Raw genomic sequence first — 20580 nt, 5'->3', positions numbered from 1 at the left:
GGTGTTCAAGTATATGGGGAACAAAATGACTTATAATAACGATGCAAATGAATCCTGTACAACAACAGAGTACTGTAAGGCCTCAGAAGATAGAACAGAATTGAATCACACAGGTTTAATAATGTTGTAAGCACAGAATATTGCAGAGCTTTTGGATCACATGAGACTGTGAAGGTGTTTTTAAATTATGTCCGTCCCTTTATGAACTTATATTTCATGCCCATCACCTATTACTCATCTCCAGAGCAGACACCCAGGCTGACGAATCGCCCACACATGGCTTCATGTATGGAAACGTGTTTCCTGAACCATTCTGATGTATATATATATTCCCCGGGTATAGCTGTTGACAGTGAAAGGGTGGGAGGTAGAGCACGCCGCATTACATGTTTCCATGTTCCTCTGTGATCCAAACAGTCCATCCTCCTTTAAACTCACTCCAAGTCCTTCATCAGCTGGTGTCAAACAGGTGGATCTGGCTGTCCGGTGCTGGACCGGGCCCCACAGACGGATTGGGGTCGGTGTCGGCCTCTTTGGATCGGCTGATTGGAGCCATTCCCGTCTGCGCTCAGGTGGCCGGTGGGGATGTGTTTTTCCGGTGCGTGTGCTTCGGAATCAGATACATCCTTTTCAGGGAGTTTGGGAGGGAGGAAGAATGGAGGGGGAGATGAAAGGAGAGTGGAAGAAGCGGAAGACGAAGAATTACCTTTGTCCCAGTGCCATTACATGAATCTAATACAGGGATAAGCAAGGCTGGGCCCAGTGTAGTGTGGTGTGTGTGTGTGTTTGAGTGTGTGTGTGTGTGCACAGGTGGAGGATTTGGCAGCATGTGTTTGTAGGAGGAAGACACTCGCAGTAAGAATATGATTAAGGGATTCTCTCAGCAGGATGTTATCTGAGAGATCCAAGGCTTACAGAGAAAAAGGAAAAGTTGTCAGTTGATGTACAAAAATGAATTTAACTCCAACAGGAAGCTGTTCTTATTTTATCTGTCGATCACTACTGGTGCAGTTGGGGGTTAAGGGCCTGCTCATGGCCACCTCAGACCCCCTGCACACCTTGCATTGAAATGCAACTTATCTAGATGCGATTTAATAGACCCTTTGAGAGCCGACGTCACAATGACATCATTTTACTAGCTGGAGGCTAAACCTGCCTCTCCCCCACAGGGCTGTAGGCTACACTGGAGTCTTAAAATGTCATCTTGTGTTATTGGGAGCCAGAATAGAAGGAGTCATGGCTCAAAACTTAAATTTCATCGCATACCAACCGCCACTGCTCATCATCAAAAATAAAGACAGCTATGGTTAAATGTGATAAGACCAAAGGACTGGACGGAGGCCATCGTCAAAAATGCTCACGCCTCACATGTCGTCAGATCAATAAACCACCATCAGTTTCGTCTACAGTTTCAAACAATGTCAAGACCACAGGCCGACAAACTTTAGGCTCAAATGTCTCAGTTTTGACCAAGCACTGCTGTGTTATTGTGTCTCTCCACATGGTTGTCTAAGTGTGTCATAAGCACCGAAAAGGAGATGAAGAACAGACAAATCACAAATATAATACTGAGATGAATTAATTTGATTTGTTGTTCAAAAATACTAAATATCCGTTACGACTGGTAAACCTCATTTTCCTTTACACGAGTTCCTCCATGTTGAACTCGTGTCTGCAGTTGGTCACTATCCTACTTTCCCCTTTTGATGCATAATTATGAGCCATCAACTGTTCAAACATTAGTGGATTCAGATCAAAGCTAACCCCAGATAAGTGGATGTTTTATGGGCATCTAAGTACAGACATGGGGAAAGAAGTATTTCATTAAAAAAAAACCTGTCCACATCACGTCCTCTGTATTATCACTAACCCTTTTATCTTGACGTATGATAATATATTAATGTCTAGCCCAGATCAAAGATAATCCTCAGACTCATGTATCAACCTAGTGATGGTTTTTAATGATTAACCTCAACCTATAAGAGGATCTGTCACTGAGACAGAGAGGAAGGAGGATTGTTGAGCAGACACAAGCTAGGATAAGAGCTTTTCTGTCTGTCAGCCACTGATAGTGATAAGTAATGGGTTCAGAGTTTTGATAGCAATTTACAAAACTGACCTTTAAATGTGGTAAATACATGGTCATTGTATTTCCATCAGCGGTAAATGTGTCTGTAGCTGCTGTTAGTTTCCCAGCTTCCACAGGCTCAAATATTAAATGAAGTAAATATCAGACATTATAATTTCCATCTAAGTTTGATTCTGACCAATCAGTTTTCTCTCCTTATGTTTGAATCTGTCTCTGCTGCTCTTGTCTACTTAAAAACTTAAAAATATATCACCCAAAACATACATTTTTAGCTATGCTAGCCGCGTGGCTCTAAGCACGGCAGTGTTGGTTAGTCTTTCAGTCTGTCCATAAAAATTCCATAAAAATTTTGCACAGACATTCACAGTCCCCAGAGGATGATACCTGTGAAACGCCACCCCTTTAGCCCCAACACGCCACAACATGCTAAGTGCACAATGATAGTGTTGTTTATTGGCCTCAACCAAACTGGGGGAAATCTGCTTTATGAACTTTAGTCAAATTAACTCGATACATTTTATTTAAAAGGCGCCTTTCAAAACACCAAAGGTCACGTTACAGAGCATAAAATATACATGAATACATTTTTCATCATATACATTATACATCACCAACACCAGGGAGCTAGCAAGCTAGATAAGTTAGCTATGTTCCCCGCACAAATGTGATGTTATGTGTTTTCTATCAGCTGGGAGGTGAAATAACGACCCGTTGCTTGTGTGCGTATATCCAGGTACAAAACACACAGCGACCTGTGTAGTCTTCATAATTATGTGTTTTTACAGTCTTATATTTTAACGGTTTTATTTTCTTGACTGGCAAAATTACCTTTTTAATTTATAAACATCATATGTGTAATTCATGGCACAATGCAAACGGGATCACAGAATTATTTGTCTCTCCCCATTTACTACTGTATATATTTTTTCCAAAATAAGGTCCCATGGTTGTCCACTGGAAGGAGAAGGACTTTGTCTCTCTATGGCTGTCTAAAGCTCGCTAACATTAGCCACTATAATCTACTGGTCAAAACAGACCATGTAAGGCTGTATCGGGAAAACCCTGATTGCAGTGAATTGAGGAAGTGTTCATGTTAGCCTGTTGATTTAAATATAATTTTTATGCCTCTGTGCCGACCATCGTCATGACAGGAGGCCTTATGTTTGCAGGTTGTCCGTCTATCCGTCAATGCATCCTGTTTTTGTACATGTGATATCTCAAGAACCCCTTGAAGGAATTTCCTCAAATTTGGCACAAAGTTCACTCGGACTCAAAAATGACCTGATTCAGATTTGGTGGTCGAAGATCATTGTGACCTCACAAAATATGTTTTTCCCCATAAGAATTCGTACGCTAATAACGACCAAATTTCACACACGTCGAATAGGATATAATGAAGATGACATTTTTTGTCCAAAAAAAGATGTGTGAAGCATCCATGCTGTCCCAGACATGAATGTGAACTGTAACATCAACACTTGCCTGGTGCGCGGAGGTATACAACTGTGAGGAGTTACAACCAGTTACTATTACTATTAGTTATCTCTTACTTTGAGTGTCACACAATCGTCCTTTAAAGCTGCACTAATCTGTATTTTCAACTGCTCAGCATGAGCTCGCAAAGCCAGTTAGCGACTAACTGGTGAAGGTAGTGAAGCATTTAGCTACTATAGAGCGAGATATTTCCCTCAACAGTTAATAGAGACCAAACTAGAGCCAAAACAGAGTGAAAATCAGACGTTCTTTTGTCACGTGGATGAAACGCAATTCCAAATAAATGCCATTGTTGCTTTGTTTTTGCTATGTGGATAGCTGTAGTTTACCATAAACTTAATAATGTTATAATATGTCAGTGTTGTGTTACAGCTTGATTCCACTGCCCCTAGGTAGCTAAAATACCCAAATATTACAGCTTTAACCATAATTTCAATGGGATTTTTTTGTGTTTACACACTGCATTGTTTTAAATTATACACTAAGATACATAGAGTTCAGTCCCTTCTTTAACATATTTAAGATTTATTTCAGTGGGTGGCTCACGTCTCTGCTGAGCTCTTTGTTTTTCTTGTGTCCTCGGAGTGGTTTGGTCGTCAAAGCCTCCGTGGCTTCTTGGCTCTCCAGGCCATGCCTAAATTTAAATAAACATTCCTACTCTGGGATTTCATGCCCAACCTGGTTTAGATCACGTCAATTTTTTTAAAACCCTGCAAATCTACATTTCGGACTGAAATGATTTTCCTCCTGAAGCCATGGGCAGTTATCTTTCAAGACCAATTAACCCTCCAACATATGTTTCCCATAACCATTTCACATTTCCAATGACTTTCTGTTATTTTAATGGGTAGAACAACTGGATGTGGATGCCAAACTCAGACCCTGAATGTTTATTTCTGTGTTTATTTCCTGCGTGTGTGAAATTGTAGTACCAGGCTGTAATTAGAGGCACAACAACAAAGATGAATGTGAAACGAACATGGTGGACACAGAGTGCTATCCGGTTGCCTCATGTCACTCGTATGCCAAGGCTGAAACTGACTGGAAAGATCAGGACCTAAATGTCCTGGTTCTTTGTGCAAAAAAGCTTTTACGATTCTTGGCCGCACGTCGGCCTTTGACTCAATTTGCAGCGTAATGAAATTTAAGTTGGCTTGTGTCTGATCGCTGTCCCCGGCTTTTGCATATGACAGAATTTTCCTGCCAGTGCAGAAGTATAAAGGAGTCCAGAAACAGTTTCTTTTTTTTAATCTCTTCCATTTGTTCTAATAAGCTTCTGATTACAGTTGATGGAAATAAGCCACTCAGTTGCATACTCCCTGAGTGTATTTTGATTTTTTATAATCTTAAATCAGTCATGGCAGTAAAGCAGGTGGGCGTACTCTGACACTGAATGATTGAAGAAGTAGCTGAAACAAAAACCAGAAGCCTCGTGACCTTTTGAGCTATGAAGTCAATCTGTCACTCCACATCAGACGCATTAGGACTCTGGTACTGCAGCTCTTGCTTTATCACTCAGGATCCTGTAACAAGCAGAATATCAACTCAATATTTAACATCAGGGGATCTCCGTCTTGCAGGAGCTGGATGTCATCCCGGACCTGATGGGAGAAAACGGCAGGTATCTGTTAACGGATTGGAACTTCATCCAGGTTTCTGTAAGTTCCCATTACAAGCACAAGCTTTCAGAGAAATATAAATCTCTGTGTAAATATTCATGATCTGTTCAGGCTTCTAGCGTTCTCTTTATCTTGCAGGTCATCATGGAGAAAAATCTTTGCTTCAAAAGTTCTTCTATTTTTTTTCTATGTCCTTTGTCTCCAGGTCAATAGTCCTTGCCTGTCTGAGGTGGAGGCCTTACTGACGGATTTGGAGGCAGCGAATCGGGCTCTTCTTCACCCACTGGTTGTCATTTGGGTGAGTTTACATACAGATACTGCAGCCACGGTTTTAGAGGTTGTTCTGTGAGACTGAGACAGGAGTATTTGTACCAAATTTCATGGCAATCCATCCAAATGTTGTTGGTTCCACTCATAACCACACAAGTGAACCTCATGGTGGCTCTAGAGGAAAACTGAGGAATCACCAAAGTCAATAGAATAAATGATCTGATCATGAATGTCTGTAAAAAATTTGTGGCAATTTCACCAGGGCTGTAACGGGTTGTTTATCTGCGCCAAACCACCACGGTATGGGGGTCACGGTTAAGTGCATGCAGCCGCACACAGAATACACAGTGTGTACATTGATGCATGTCATGTGAAACCAAACTTTTAGCCGTGAGCAACATATTACCTGTGGATTGGCGTGCGAGTCAGTCACACAATGGCCAACACAAATAAAACGCCTGAGTGGAAGGCCCGCCTGCAGGTTCCCAGTCAGCTACAACAGCACTAGAGCGAGAGTTGTGTGTAGGTGCAAGTAGTGTTTCGGCGTGAATGGAAAGACGTCCAACATGCTAACACATATCCGACTGCATTACCTCTGGGACGAGGAAAAAACAAACTGGAGCCCAGCTGCTTTTGCCTCTTGCTTCCAGACAGCCTTTAGATGCAAAAACAAAACAAGATAAACAATCACTAAAGTATTTGACATTTACACTGACATATAGTGAAGGTGGAACTAATTGTAAAGCCCAGTTCCGACCCAAGATTTGCAATCCGACGAGTACAAACAGGCAACTTCTTGCAATGCGCCGTTCTCCAAAGTTCTAAAAACCTGCTGGTTCACACCAATACAGCTAGATGAGATGGTGTATCATCTCTATGCAACAACTCAACACAAAAACGGTTTCGTCTTGTCGCGAATCTTTGGTCTGAACTGGACTTTTAAATCCTCCTAATGCACAAGTTCAAGTTTTGAATTATTATATTTATTTTGTATTTTCATTTCATATCATAAGAGATGCTTCTCAGTTTCATAGCCTGTTGTGACCTGTTGCTTTTTGGGTTCCTTAGTTTTATTATAGTTTACTGAAGTTTTCAGTGGACAAAATGCTCTCTCTGTCCCCAGGAGCAAGATTTCATCTGTCTTTGACACTTCTGTCTGTCCAGAATAAATGAGAAACGTATCCTCATGCATTTTTTTTCACTCTACTGAACTCGCACGGAACCGTGGCTCCCAAATCGGGGTATGAACCAAAATGTGACTTCTGTGTACCCTTACACTCCTACAAGCCATCCAATAGTTGTTCAGATATTCCAGTCTGGACCGAAGTGAAGGGCAGACCCACACTGCCATCATCAGAAATGCTCGAATGACTCGAAAGCCATTTGAGATAGCACATGTTCAAATCATTCCCACACTTCCCGACTGCTCTTCTAGCTGTGCTCTTGTTGCTGTGTGACGGACAGATTTGTAAACCAGTGAAGAAGAATGAATGCATTAGACGTTGGGAGTCACAGGAGCTATCCTGTATCAGCTGCACAGGAACTCTGGCATGCAAAGTTACAGGGAGGAAACTCGACTTTGTAAAAGCCGATCTCAACTTTTTAACTTTGACCAGAGGATGGATGCCAAAATAAAGTTTGGTAATGAGGCCAACAGAACCTGGAAAGCCGGCGCTCTGTTCTGTGATGTGTGTTTTAACCAAAAAAAAAAATAAATACCCGCAACAACTCCAGTTTAATAAGTGCACATGTCACACAGCATTACTCGATGAAACTACTGTCGTGATTTGTGTGTGATATGCTGGCCCTTCAATAAAGCTGAGTCCACAAACAGCAGGTTTCATTAGTAGAGGATCGACCTGCCTCTGTCACGGCACAACAAAAGCACCTGTGTAAATCTTACTGACTTATTACTTTTTGTTCTTTACTTGAAAAGGAAGGAAAACAGGAATTCAACCTTCATAGAAGGTGGAAGCACAAGAAGTGATATATTTTACATTTATGCAGCAGGTGCAGTAGCTTCTTCAGAAATAACCATAATTAGTCATTAGTATGAGCACTGCTGCCAAGAACGGATAAACAAAAGCAGTGTACCCACACTACAGATAAAATCAGCATCAGCACAAAGCTCCTGATTGACAGCTGCTCAGCAGTAATGATCGTTAATGTTATTTTTGTCTGTGAAATTGTCATCCCTCTGTTAATGGGAATAAGATGAGGTATGACCAACCATACCTGCTTTACATTCACCCCTTCATTTTATGCACTGAAAGACCCTCAAACTGAAAGAGGGAGTACACATTCAAGTCCTGTTAGGACCCAGGCCTGTCACAATTACTGCCTTTGGTGGACGCTATATTTAGGGATGCACCGATCCGATATCTGGATCAAATATCGGCTCCGATATCATCAAAATAGATGGATCGGGTATCGGAAAATGCAACCTGTACCTTAGGCGATCCTTTCCCTTTAAATCTATTGTGACACAAGCTACGTCGTACGTCATGGAGCGAAGGAGAAAATCTACTGTGTGGAGGTATTTCACACTATTTCAACTGCTGTTGCACAATTGTTTATTTTTGTTAAAAATAAATAGTTCATCATTGCATTAATCTGTTTCATCTTGTTTCATTTTATCTTAGGAAAGAACTGTGTAGTCATCAATGCCTGATGCCTCTAGTCTTTTCTGTTCTACATGTAAAGGTATATAGCTTGTTAGGTCAACCATGGTATCGGATCGGTATCAGGTATCGGCTGCTACTCAAAGCCACAGCATCGGTATCGAAACTGAAAAAGCTGGATCGATGCATCTCTAGCTATATTGTCCCAGAAATAAAAGCTTTCCTCATTCCTCCCTGCCGTATTATTAGACTTGTCTTTATTGAAGCAAAGGCGCCAGCAAAGTTTCGCTGATTGAGTAATAACACATTTCGTCACAATAAAAGTCCCCCGCTACTTTGTAATGTAAAAACTTTTATTGTGAAGCAGCAAAGTAAATAAATGTTGAGTTTTCGTGCAGCAACTTGACACACCTTTTAATAAAGCGGACAGCAAAGATGAAACTAAAATAAAGCAGGTATCTGAAGTAAAACCATACAGGACGCAGGAGCGAAACTAAAATCCAAACCACAGAGATTCAGTTAGAAGCTACAGACGTACTGAGAGCTGAACACAGAGCCTTTTAAAAACGCTTTTCTCTCTGGTCTCCTGCAGACAGCGGTCAATGGAATCTTGCAATACACACCTGTTTGGAGGGGGGCGGGGGTTGGTTGCGGTCAGCGAGACGTCACCGCTACCCTTTTGAGGGTGGGCGGCACAGCTTTTGGACCTACTCCTGAGAAGGTCCATCTCCGGTGCAGCTTGCTGTTGCACAGCGCGTCTAAAATGACAATGGAAACAAGAATCGTTGTGGCATGGCTTCACACGGTGCAGCCAAGAGTGACTGTGGTAAAAGGGTGTTAGCTAGCTTGGTGCTAGCTGAGCTTCCTTCTGTGCGGTGATGCAGTGTAGTGCAGTACAAAAAAATAAATGCAGTGTCCCTTTAAGAATCTGCACATATTACAGGTTTTGTCTTCTTTTTCTATGAGTTTCAAGTGACTACAATTCAAAAAACTTTAATGATAAGCTGTTATTAACATTTGCAGTGGTGGAACAGCCTGCAGCAGGTTTTTATCAGACTCCTTTTAAAAACCTCCAACCTCAGTAAGTGTAAAGATGTACCGTGGGTCAGTGTGACTGATGCGGAGTTCGACATGTCCCAGTATCATTTCCCACACTTTGAATGAACTTTTCTTTGCATGTCTCTGAACACAGACATCTGGCAGAAGGACGGATTCAGTTTCTTCGAGGTACATGTACTACACGGCGAGCCAAACCTTGTCTTTTTTTCCGCTTGTAAAAACGTCACCTGTAGTCTACCTCAGGTCCCCTGATGAGCTCTGTAGCTGTTTGGAAACCGGACACCTCCCAGGAGAGCGCCGCAGCTCAGCCTCGCTCACTGTTGGCCCACTAGCAGAGAAACACTGACCTGAGAGCTCACTGAGAGAAAAACCTCAAACAAGCTGATCAAATCTGGTCAGAGAAACATCTAAATATTTGTGAAAGGCCTGTTTAAGCCCAGTTTTAATTTGGAAAATTGACCTCTTCAGCTAACACACAGAGTGAGAGCTGAAACAACAGCAGGTAATAAGAAAAAAATAAACCTACACAGGAACATTTTTTACCACAAAACAGCTCTGACTCACTGCAGATGTCACGCAGCATTACTCCTCTGGAGCTGAGCTCTTATCTGTGTGGATGGTACACACACACACACACACACACACACATGGATTCACACTTGTAAACACACAGACCAAAGCTGGTTTTAGTGGGATTGACTCCTTACAAAAGCATGTCAGAGTTCCCACAACTCCCACTGACAGCATGTTTCTATTCTGTCTTCTTCTTTTCTTTGCTATTGTGTTCCACTCCAATCTGTTCTATTCTATTTTACTGTGTTGTAGGCTACTCTATGCTATTACATTTTTTTTGTTTGACTCTTCTCCTCTCTTCTCTCCTCTCCTCTCCTCTCCTCTCCTCTCCTCTCCTCTCCTCTCTCCTCTCCTCTCCTCTCCTCTCCTCTCCTCTCCTCTCCTCTCCTCTCCTCTCCTCTCCTCTGTCTTAGGACGCATTCACACTGGTGCTATTTGGTCCACTTCCACAGATAGTTCGGTTCGTTTGGAGTGGTGTGAACGCTCATTCGACCTCTGGTGCAGTCCAAACAAGTGAACCCGCTTGAAAACAGGGGGTCTCGGTTCACTTGCAAGTGAACCCTGATGTGGTTCGCTTACAGTGGGAAATGCAAACGGACTATCCAGCAAACCAAACAGAGGAAGTTAACCAGACTAGAGCGTAGTGCATTTTGGGTAGTTAAAAAAAACACAAAGCCAACAGCGCAAACCGGGAGAAGCAGAGATAAAAAAAAAAAAAGAAAAAGTTGGGAAATGTCTCGTGGGCAGACGTGGAGTCGTGAGGGGGTTCAGGTGCTTATTGATATATGGTCAGAGGATTATATGTCGCAGTTGCTTGTGGCTACCCACAATGGATTTCCGTTTTCGGTCCTGGCCAATCGATTAGCTGGGTTTTCTTCTTCTTCATGCTTTTTTTTTCTTCCTGGTCAGTGGTCCTTTCGGGCAATACAGCCCCCAAATGAGCAGCTGTTGTAACTGTGTGATGTTGTCCAGGCGGTTTGTCCGCTTTAAAAAGTGCAGTGTGAAAGTGAACCGAACCAAATGAGTGAAATTTTTCGGCATTCCCCGCCCAATCGAACCGAGTCCCCCGGACTATCCTGGTGTGAATGCGCCCTTACTCTACTCTGTCCTGTAGAAATAAATACTGATAAATTGATAAATAAACTGATATATTGAAATAAAGAAGTAAAAATGAATAATAAAAATATTCATTGGTTGCATCCCCACAGAAATCAGACTATCAGAAGTCTATAAAGTTGAAGGCAAAGAGCATTTAAACACAGAAAATAATCCATGACTCTAACAGGTCACACAGAGGTGCCTTCTCCCTGTATAACCTCATTTCATGGTCACGTCAGAATGTGTGTGAAGTCAGCCTGGGTAGTTGTGACTACGAGAAACGTGAAGCAGCCTCAGAGTTTCACGGTTGTAAGTGATGAGGCTCAGTTCAGCACCGCAGTGTTTTTCTTACCTTTTTTTGTTTTGGCAGGAGGCGGTTGTTAGATTACACACGCACCCCGTTATTTACCACAGGTCTGATCACATGTTAGTGATCAGTGGAGGGATAACTGAGTTTGAAGTGAAGGTGGTAGCCTCGAGGCCGGAGACGATGGAAGTCAGTGTTTCAGACCACCTGTGAAAATGAGGTGCCATGACCTCGAGCATTATATTCAAAGAAAAAGCGCCATGTTGTTGATATTAGCACCTCATGTCTCACATTGTGAAGTATCATAAATCTGTGATTGATATCTGTTCCAGAAGTTTTTTGTGTTATGTCGTAGACACTTGTTTCTTAGTAACTGGCAGTTAAAATCACATGTCAGGTCACTTCAGAAATTATTTTATGATTTTTTTTTTATGCTTTACACTGTGTTAGGATTAAAGTCACAGGTGAAACTAAGTTTGAGGGGTTACAAACAAATTGAATTAATAAAAGAAACTGGATGAATGACACACATTCATCCAACTGCTCATTGTTTAAGCGCTATAGCAAACTCCATTGAATCAGAGAAACTGTCTTTGCCTCCGCCTTGTTTATTGTTTTCTTACCAGGACACATGTTATGCATCATTCGTTAAATGTGTGGTTTTTTTAAAAAAAAATATAAAAAAAACCTCAGTCGAAGTCATTTGGTTTGAATGGGTTTTTGGTTAGATGCAAATAAGGTCTGTGGTTAACACAAGCTAAAGAGACTCGTGGTTTGTTCTAAGGCATAAAATATGTCAGTAAGTACCCCACTTGTGATTTTTGAAGCTTTTAGGAGTCATGTTTGTGAATATTCTCAGTCATCCAGGTCATTGTAATCTTTAGTGCAATATTGTAGGTAATTAAACTTGCTTGAGTTTCCTGAAGACATGTCACCTCTCATCCAAGAGGCCTCTTTGGGTCTAACAGACGCAGAGTCGCAGACTTTTTACTTACACAGCTTACTGACGTTGGAAGTGTTGTAACAGAGCTCACATGCGACCTCAACGACTCTGTAAGGGTTCACACCCACACAGAGTATAAAGCGTGCAACTCCGAACCAGTCTGTTAGACCTGAAGAAGCCTCTTGGAAGGTGGAGGTGATACGTCTTCAAGAAACTCAAGCAAGTCCAGTTGCCTTCAAAGTGTCTGGTGGGGACCTTAAGTTATGTGACTGTGGTGTAGTTTGTTTGTAGCCTAATTTTAGCTTTTTACTTCTGGCGATTGTATTTACACTTAAAAAATTATGAAAATAGTTATAATTTGTGAAGATTATCATACTGAACAAAACGTGTGAGTATCATAAACTGTTGTTTGCCACAGAGCTTATTTTCTGCAATAATCCAAAAACCCAATGGAAAAATTCCATAGACTTTTTGATGAGGGAACCAGGGCAATGTTAATGTCCGTGTCAGCCTAGAGATGTCATCCCTGCAGCACTTTATTGTCCTGCCCTTCTTCTACTTAAAGAATAATTTCACTGCTAAAAAGTGTTTATGCAGTAGAAAGACACAAATGCTTTTGAAACTGGTGCTACGTGACCATAAAAAAACAGAGAAAAGGGCTGTGGCATTTGCAAGAGGTAGAAAACCTACGGCTTCCAGAATGGAAGGACCAATACATGCTGCCACTGGTGGATGATGTCCAAAAAACATTATGGCAGCTGGCCAGTAACAAGCGATCTTGTTTTACAGTTAAACAGTAAGTTTAAATATGTTCCTGAAAACACTGGAGGTGAGAAATAGGCAAAGCAGGAACAGAATCGTGGTTCATATTTTATCAGCACTGCTTAGTTTTACTGTTTAATCAGAATTTTTTCAGCCTCCGTTTTTGCAGTATGGAAACAGTATGATGCCCGAACCTGACACGGACTGCAGATGTTTTAGATCATCTGAAACATTTTGTGTTACTAGCTGCTGTAGTTCTGCTGTGCTTGATTTGATGTCTTGTTGTAAATAGAGAAAAAAATGTACATCGTACAAAGCTATTCTAAATAGTTTGTTTGAGTAGATTTCCTCTTTTACCCTCCCAGTAGACCGGTCCAGTGGCCAGAGGTAGATATGAGTGGTCTTAATGGACAGTTCCAAAATATAAATAAGTGTCACTCAGTGAATATTAAGTGTAAATGAAGTACAGAGGAACATCTGTCTTTATTTAACCCTTTTGGATTAAGTAAGGTCACCATGACAGAAAAAACATTTTTGATAATTTAATTCAGGCCATTGTTCCTGCACACGTGTGTCAGTTTGTGTTTTATAACTCAGTAATTCACACTGTCTGCACAGATATCTCTGTCAGTGTTTGAGTGGACTCATGTGAACTAGTGACCTGGAGGTTTAACACCTGCTAATGTGCTGAGTAATCACTCTTCAAATTGAATGTCACCTGATGACAGCGAACATCTGATTGATATTCAAGTGTGAGTGAAATAATTACACGTTTAGAGCCGACGTCTTGACACATACGAAACGATTCTCCCGACTTTCGTGCCTCCCTGCTGCAGGTTTCGAGGATATATGACAAAATAATTGCAGGGAATAAATCACGAGTTAAGTTTCTGTCAGCAGGACGGTTATGGAAATCGGTTAAGTTTTGGATTAAGGATGACACAGTAATGTGAACCAATGTGTCTGGATTATGCTGTTCTAATTGGAGAAAATAAACCCCAGAGGCCTTTAAGATTTACTGCTGAATTAGAGAATCATTATATCCTCAGACAGGACTGTGCATCAACCAACCTCTGTTTACTCTCAGCACAGCGGATCTCTGAACACAACCTTAAATAAACAGGCTGATTGAGTTGCAACATGTTTAAACAAGTACTTGAACAATGAGCTGTAATTGCCTCAAAAAATGGGCATAATTGCTGTTCTGGTAAAAGATCCTCTCTGTTGGCACGCATCTTCTGATTGGGCGCGGTGGCTTTTTGTTTTGATAGGTGCATTTGAGCGGTTCAGATGAGCTGTCCGTCAGCGGGAGAGTGGCAGAGCCAGCAGCTATCATGGACCTGGCCTCAGCAGCCAAGCTCCGAAATATTCTTCTTTACGGCATCCAGCTTCATCAGTCAAAGGTAAGCTCTCAGTCTCTCCCCGTCTTTCTTTTATTCCTTCCTGAAGTGAGCTCAGAGTTCCTGTGAATGTTAGAGAGGCCAAACAAAACAGAATGGGAAATGTCTTCAAGTGTCTTGTTCCAATGTCTTGTCACGCTTTTACGCTTCAGGCGAGGCTGCTGTCTTTTATCACACATCTTTATGTGTTCACGCTTGGACAGGTGTGTACTTTATACGTGCGAGTGGAAATAAATGTCTGCCCGTTAGTGTGAATAAAGCTACATCCGCACTAATGCATTTTCATTAGTATCTGCACCAATCCAGCATATTGGAACCCCTAAAATGGAGACCCTTAAAAACACTGTTGACCCAGTTTGAAAACTCTGGGTTGTGTTTGAGTCTGGACGGGCAAAAATGGAGACTGACAACCACGTTCGCTTCCTGATTGGGTCTTAACAGTCACAATGTGCCAAGCCAAAACATTACACCGAGGTCTACATACCTTTTGTGATTTTATACTTCTTGTGTGGATACTCCTTTACCATCATTATGGCTTCCTCCATCAATGGATATTGCCCCAGGTACCGCCCTGATATATCACCTTATTTGTTTTGCATTGGCTCCCAATCTCTTTTTTCCGCCGCCTTCACCACCTTATGTTACTCTCAGTAATAGTTACAGCTTGTCATCAGTCCAGGCAAAGAAACCTCTGGTCCTACTTTTCACCATAACTAAGCAACCAACCAACCAACTAATTCAAAGACAAAACAACACTTAAAAGACAGCAGTGTGGCTTACCGGTAGCCTGCAGCTGCACTTTTGGAGTTAAAGAGGCACAGTGCTGATAGTCATTAGCTTGCCAACCTGTGGAAATGAATCAAAAAGTCTGTCGTTTGTAGTTTTACCCTCCAACAACTTCATCCTCCACTCCGTAAATCCACCAGGAAACTGCCCAGCTCCCAGGCTGTTCATCCCGGGGAGCCAACTGCAGCACACCGGCCAGATTATACAAGTAACTGCAGTGTTCCTGAGGCTTTGCCAAGCTCGTCTACTTGTCACAAGAGGCAGCACTTACTTTTGTGGCCAATTTTTCTATATGCTGTCTTAATGCTGTATTTATTAACAGGTGTTAAATACCTTAATAAAAATGTGTGAAATAGTTTTTTCATATTCCAATTCCAATGTCTAAATATTCTTAAGAATTAAAAATTCCTTCCTCTTTGAAAATGTATACTTGCATTATTAGGCTATTATATTATATTATATTATATCATATTATTGCAGGACGTAAAATGTTCTCAAAATGGTAATGGTATCGTTTATCGCAATTGTTTTTGGGACAGTATATCAAAAGTAGTTGTCATGACAGGCCCATGAGTGGGAATTAATGTGTGTCCACCAGTGATTAAGAGGGGCAGATGTCAACCTCTGCATACGTGTTGAGCAGTATTGTTTCAACTAAATGCCAGCGGGATGAAAAGGATGCAGAGGTGCTTCAGGCCTGTAGCAGCTCAACCCACCGCACGTGTAGGCTGAACCTCCACGGTTGAGCTGTGTGTCATGGGAATCTGCTGCGAGGCCCGCCAAGTGTGCACTGGAGTCATCAGGGTGGATGCGGTTGACCTGAAATCCATAACTGACTGCACAGTAATTATGGGATTATATAAGGTGGAATTATTCATCCAGCGCAGTGAGAAATGTCAGGAGTCATGCTACCAAAGCCGTCAAGACAAATCACAACATTTGGGCCAGATGTGTAGGCAAACCGAAGACAAATGTTGAATATTCATGGCTTTGTTGGCTCTAAATATGACATCCGTCATGATTTATGTTCATGAGTGACTGCAGCAGGGTGATAAATGAGGTTACTTGGCGGCCGCGTCACTTCACAAATCAATTGTAAAAGCCTGTGTAAAAGCCTTAGGCGAGGGGATGTCTGAGCAGGTCGACTTTATTCGCTTCTGCAAAAGAGAACGATGAGCTGAAAGAGGAGGCTTGGCCGCCTGTGGTCAGTGATTCGGCATCATGCGTCGAGCCTTAACATCGCAGTGTCTAATCAAAACGAGCTGCTTTGTATTGCTGATAGTGAGGTATGAGATACGCTGCTGGGCCACATATGAGTCTGATTCAGCTATCGGATGTTGGACATCATGGTTTCCCTCTGAATTATGGAACTAATGCTGTTAATTAGTCATCCTGCTTCGACAGAGAAAAGAGGAAGGGAGTGGACGGAGATAATGTGTGTTTCACCATGATAAAATGCTTATCGTTATGAGATAGTGGAACAGCAGAATACAGCCTTGTATAAATCATTGTTAGTTTTTTCTGTTATAATGAGGATAATTCCTCCCACATGGCCTTATTCATACTTGTGGAGATGCCTGGCAACACTTCCTCTGTAAGCCGCACAGTATATATGAATATTGCTTACAAATTCTAGGTTTGTTTTTTTTTTCTTAAGAAAAGATCTGACAGCAGGCAATAATGCACACATAGTGCACATTTTTAGGCAATCAGTCTGATTGGTGAAAGATGCATTAAAGCTGTGCGGGTGGCTTGAAAATGTACTTTTTCTTCTATTTAGTTTTTGTCCTCAGAGTTTTTTGCTTTAATTAAAACAAGAAAAACAGCCCCATGAAAACCATAAACATCTGAGATGGCACTGCGATTATATGAGCAGCAACATAACTGAATACCATAACTCTTTGCCATGCAAGTCCGTATTTTCGACATCCAGAGGTCACACAAAGGCTGACGTGTTGTGTTTTCCCCCACGACAAAACAGCCTGGATTACATTTTCTGTTCCCTGCAACAAAAGGTCAAGTTTTCCTGTTTGGAAGTCTCAAGTTATCTTTTTACGAGAAGAATGCTGAAAACATTTAGTTATGCTGCTGTTTTCAACATGTGCTCTTCCTGTGACATCTGACAGTCCACTTTGTACCAGTAAACATTCACTCAGTTCATATTAATACGATGTTTGTGCCAATATATCGTTTAAAATAAATGTTTATCCATCTACATGCAATGCTGCTTATGTGTCTCAACACCACTGGCAATGAAATGACAAACTCTGTCAGTGACTCAGTTCAGAACAAAGCAGCTTGATGTTCCGCATCAACACAATAATCTGGTTTCTGATTTTTATAGAGATTTTATCGTGTTGTCAGACATCGACCACACTAGAGCCGTCCCCCCAAAAGCCCTGGAGTCGACTCATATTTTGTCACTAGAGTCACGGCATTTTTTGTTTGTTTGTTGTACATAGATGCAATGCAGGAGCAACAGCATGGCAGGCAGTGAACTTTACAAACCTTGTTTCAACATGACCTCACCACAAAATTAACAGTGATGGAAATGGGGAACAGCGTGAGGCAGACTGTCGGTGAAGTTGGCTAAACTGCTATTGAACCAGACTCTTGTTCGACCTTCTCTACTGCCATCCACTGTGACTGATTCTTCGACTGGCAGCACAGCCAGCAGACAATCAGGAGAGACGCGTCGTGGTGCACTAGGATTTTATAACTGTGCTATGACCAGGACGCACACTTTTAATTTCTCTGTCTGTGAGGAAATCTGACACGTTACACCACAGATGATGAACTGAAGCATTAAGTGCTGAACTTAGTGCAGCACTCTGAGATTAGAGATTAATTTTCCACTATTATTCCAAATAAGAAAATATTTCAATTTTGATATTGATCATGTAAACAGCATACTGCGTTTGGATATTCCACATTAAGCATTTTCTGATGAAGACACGTGGGTTATGTCAGTATTATTCAGATATTAGGAGCACTTTTCGGACATGCAGTACATTCAGAATATGCTTCTCAGTTGGGGTTTTCACTGCAGTTTGTGACACACAGCCTCATGCCTGTTTACGGTTAGCTCTGTGCATTGTACACAAACCACCAAGCCAACAGTTTACAAAGCGGTGGGGTAGAGATGCATGCCTAAAACAAAACCCACATTTCTGGTTGGAAGCAGAAACACACCTGCTTTTAAACATTATGACAGACTTGGATATCAACAGGTTTTTGGATATGCTCGAATATCGCAACACCGACTTTCTTAAGAAGGTGGTTGAAGAATCAAATTTTGATGCAAAGAAGCAAAATGGCATAAGCAGCTTTGGCTTTTCTACTTTTCCATATTTTGCTGTGATAAACAACACAGAGCAGGTTAATCTGAGTATGCACGGTTGCATGTAAAGAGGAACTTAGTGGAATATTAATTTTCATCAGCCATGTAAACAGCTCAGGAATATTGTCTTTTTCAGAAAAAGGGCAACAACAACACGGATTATTTTATGTGTGTAAACATAGTCGGTGCCTGACATAATATTATCACAGCATGCAATAGAAATACTCAACTAATAATACTTAATTTGTGCTTAATCCATGCTTCAAATAAGACTTGTGCTCATTTAACTTGGCATCAGTGGAGCTTTTTCTCTTATGAAAGCTAAGAGGACCACAATGGAAATAAGTCCTGGACTTTATTGTGTTTTTATCCTCGATTGTGTTAGCCAACGTGCATGGGTAATATGTACTCTTGTGTTTTATGCAATCTAATAAAACTAAACTAAACTAAACTAAGAGTGCCATACCAAGACATGCTGCCAGTACACAGAACTTGAATTTTATTATCAAAGCTGCATGTCGCTTGAAATATTTTGAATCCAGTAAACCAGAGGTCTTCAGCGTTTCTTAGGACAAGGACCCTTTAGCTCAAAATATATGGACCCCCTACTACACATTGAATAAAACTGAGCTGCACTTGAGATAATTCTGTGAATATTTCCAGGTCTTCTCTCATTTGTGCTCACCTGTAGCTGCTAACTCAGCAACAGTTTTAGCATGCATTAGCCTAACCCTCTGCACTTTGGTTGATAGTTTCTGAGGTGGACGGTGTGTCAGAGTCTCTTGCTCAAAAAGTTAAAACACGATCCACTGTGGCTCACAAGAATGTCCGTACATTTGGAATAATATTCCTTCATTCACTCATTTTCCTTAGCCGCTTATCCTGTTGGGTGAAGTGGGGGGGCTGGAGCCTATCCGAGCTGACACTGGGCGAGAAGCGGGGTTCACCCTGCACAGGTCTCCAGACAATCACAGGGCTGACACATAGAGACAGACAACCATTCACACTCACATTCACACCTACGGACAATTTAGAGTCACCAGTTAACCTGCATGTCTTTGGAAAGTGGGAGGAATCCCACTTGGAATAATAATACAGGAATAATACAGCTAATTGGCCAATATGTTTCAATAGTATGCTCGCTATCTAGCTCACCTTGCCATATTGGATAAGTGCTGCACAGTGACTTGATGTTAGCTAGCTCATATGATTGCACAACGTTACGTCACGATAGCAGTTAGCCTGTCATTAATGTTGTGTACTGTAAATTACATTGGTTGTTGTTTTTTTTAATAATAGGCTAATTTATTTTTGCTAATAACATGTTAGGTTCATGTTAATGTGTATTTTCAGACATATTTTAATTATTAAGATAAAAAAACCTTAAAACTAAAATGAAATTATCAAACAATAATTTGGTGGCCCCCAGCAATAACTCTGAGGGCCCTTGAGGGGTCGTGGACCCAAACATTTTCAGAATAAAAAAAAACCTAGTACAAAGCAGCACTGTTCCTGTGTCTCTTTGTGTGTTTGTTGTTAGCAGTTCTTATAATTTCTAGACAAAAACAGACGGATAAAAAAGTATGACGTCAATACTTGGTGTATTTTCCAAATTTTTACACAAAGCCTTGTTAGGGATAATCCTCCATAAACTTTGAGTCTTTTTTGTTCCTCCCTAAATGATTTCATTCTGTGCTCTGACACGACTGGCTGTTGTCAACTGGACACCAGTGAGAAGAACAACTGTGGAGAACATTTAAGTGTCCCTTGCCCCTCGTTATGTATCACTCTGAGGAAATACTGGACGCACCCACCTCTTTGGAAATGTACGGCCATTTGGTTAATTGAATTTTAACCTCTGACAGTTAAAATGCATGAGCACATGGAATTGTGTTCGTCCCAGAGAGGTTGGGAAAACAATCCACCTCACTGACCTTTAGTAATGTCTTCTTGGATAAAAAGTGGATTCTCTCAAACGAGGCCTGACTGTGGTTTCACATGATTCACAGTAATACTGAGCCACCGAGGCACAATGCATCCAGCAGCGTGTCGCCATGCGTGCCACTCCGCTTCGTCGAGAGGAGAGAGTGAAATGGAGTCACGGACAATGAACAGCAGTCTCTCTGAAAGGACATGTGATCAAAGCGCTCCTCTAGAGCCTTTTTCCGTTTGTGTTGTTGCTCCTCTGAAGATGCCCACAAGCCAAACATCAGGTGCGA

At 41.5% G+C, this 20580-nt stretch overlaps 1 protein-coding gene across 1 annotated transcript in view; it reads left to right on the top strand.

Annotated features, from left to right (window-relative positions):
* The window catches only part of crppa (CDP-L-ribitol pyrophosphorylase A), a 68036-nt gene that overhangs the window by 23593 nt on the left and 23863 nt on the right, over nt 1-20580 (top strand). The window contains exons 7-9 of the mRNA XM_050046922.1: nt 5164-5241; nt 5408-5500; nt 14107-14238. Of these exons, the coding sequence (XP_049902879.1) occupies nt 5164-5241; nt 5408-5500; nt 14107-14238 (303 nt within the window). The remainder of the gene's footprint in view (nt 1-5163; nt 5242-5407; nt 5501-14106; nt 14239-20580) is intronic.

This window comes from Epinephelus moara, chromosome 6 (assembly GCF_006386435.1).
Source record: "Epinephelus moara isolate mb chromosome 6, YSFRI_EMoa_1.0, whole genome shotgun sequence".
Taxonomy (NCBI): domain Eukaryota; kingdom Metazoa; phylum Chordata; class Actinopteri; order Perciformes; family Serranidae; genus Epinephelus; species Epinephelus moara.
Note: the sequence above shows the minus strand (reverse complement) of the source record. Positions and strands in the feature narration are given on the sequence as shown.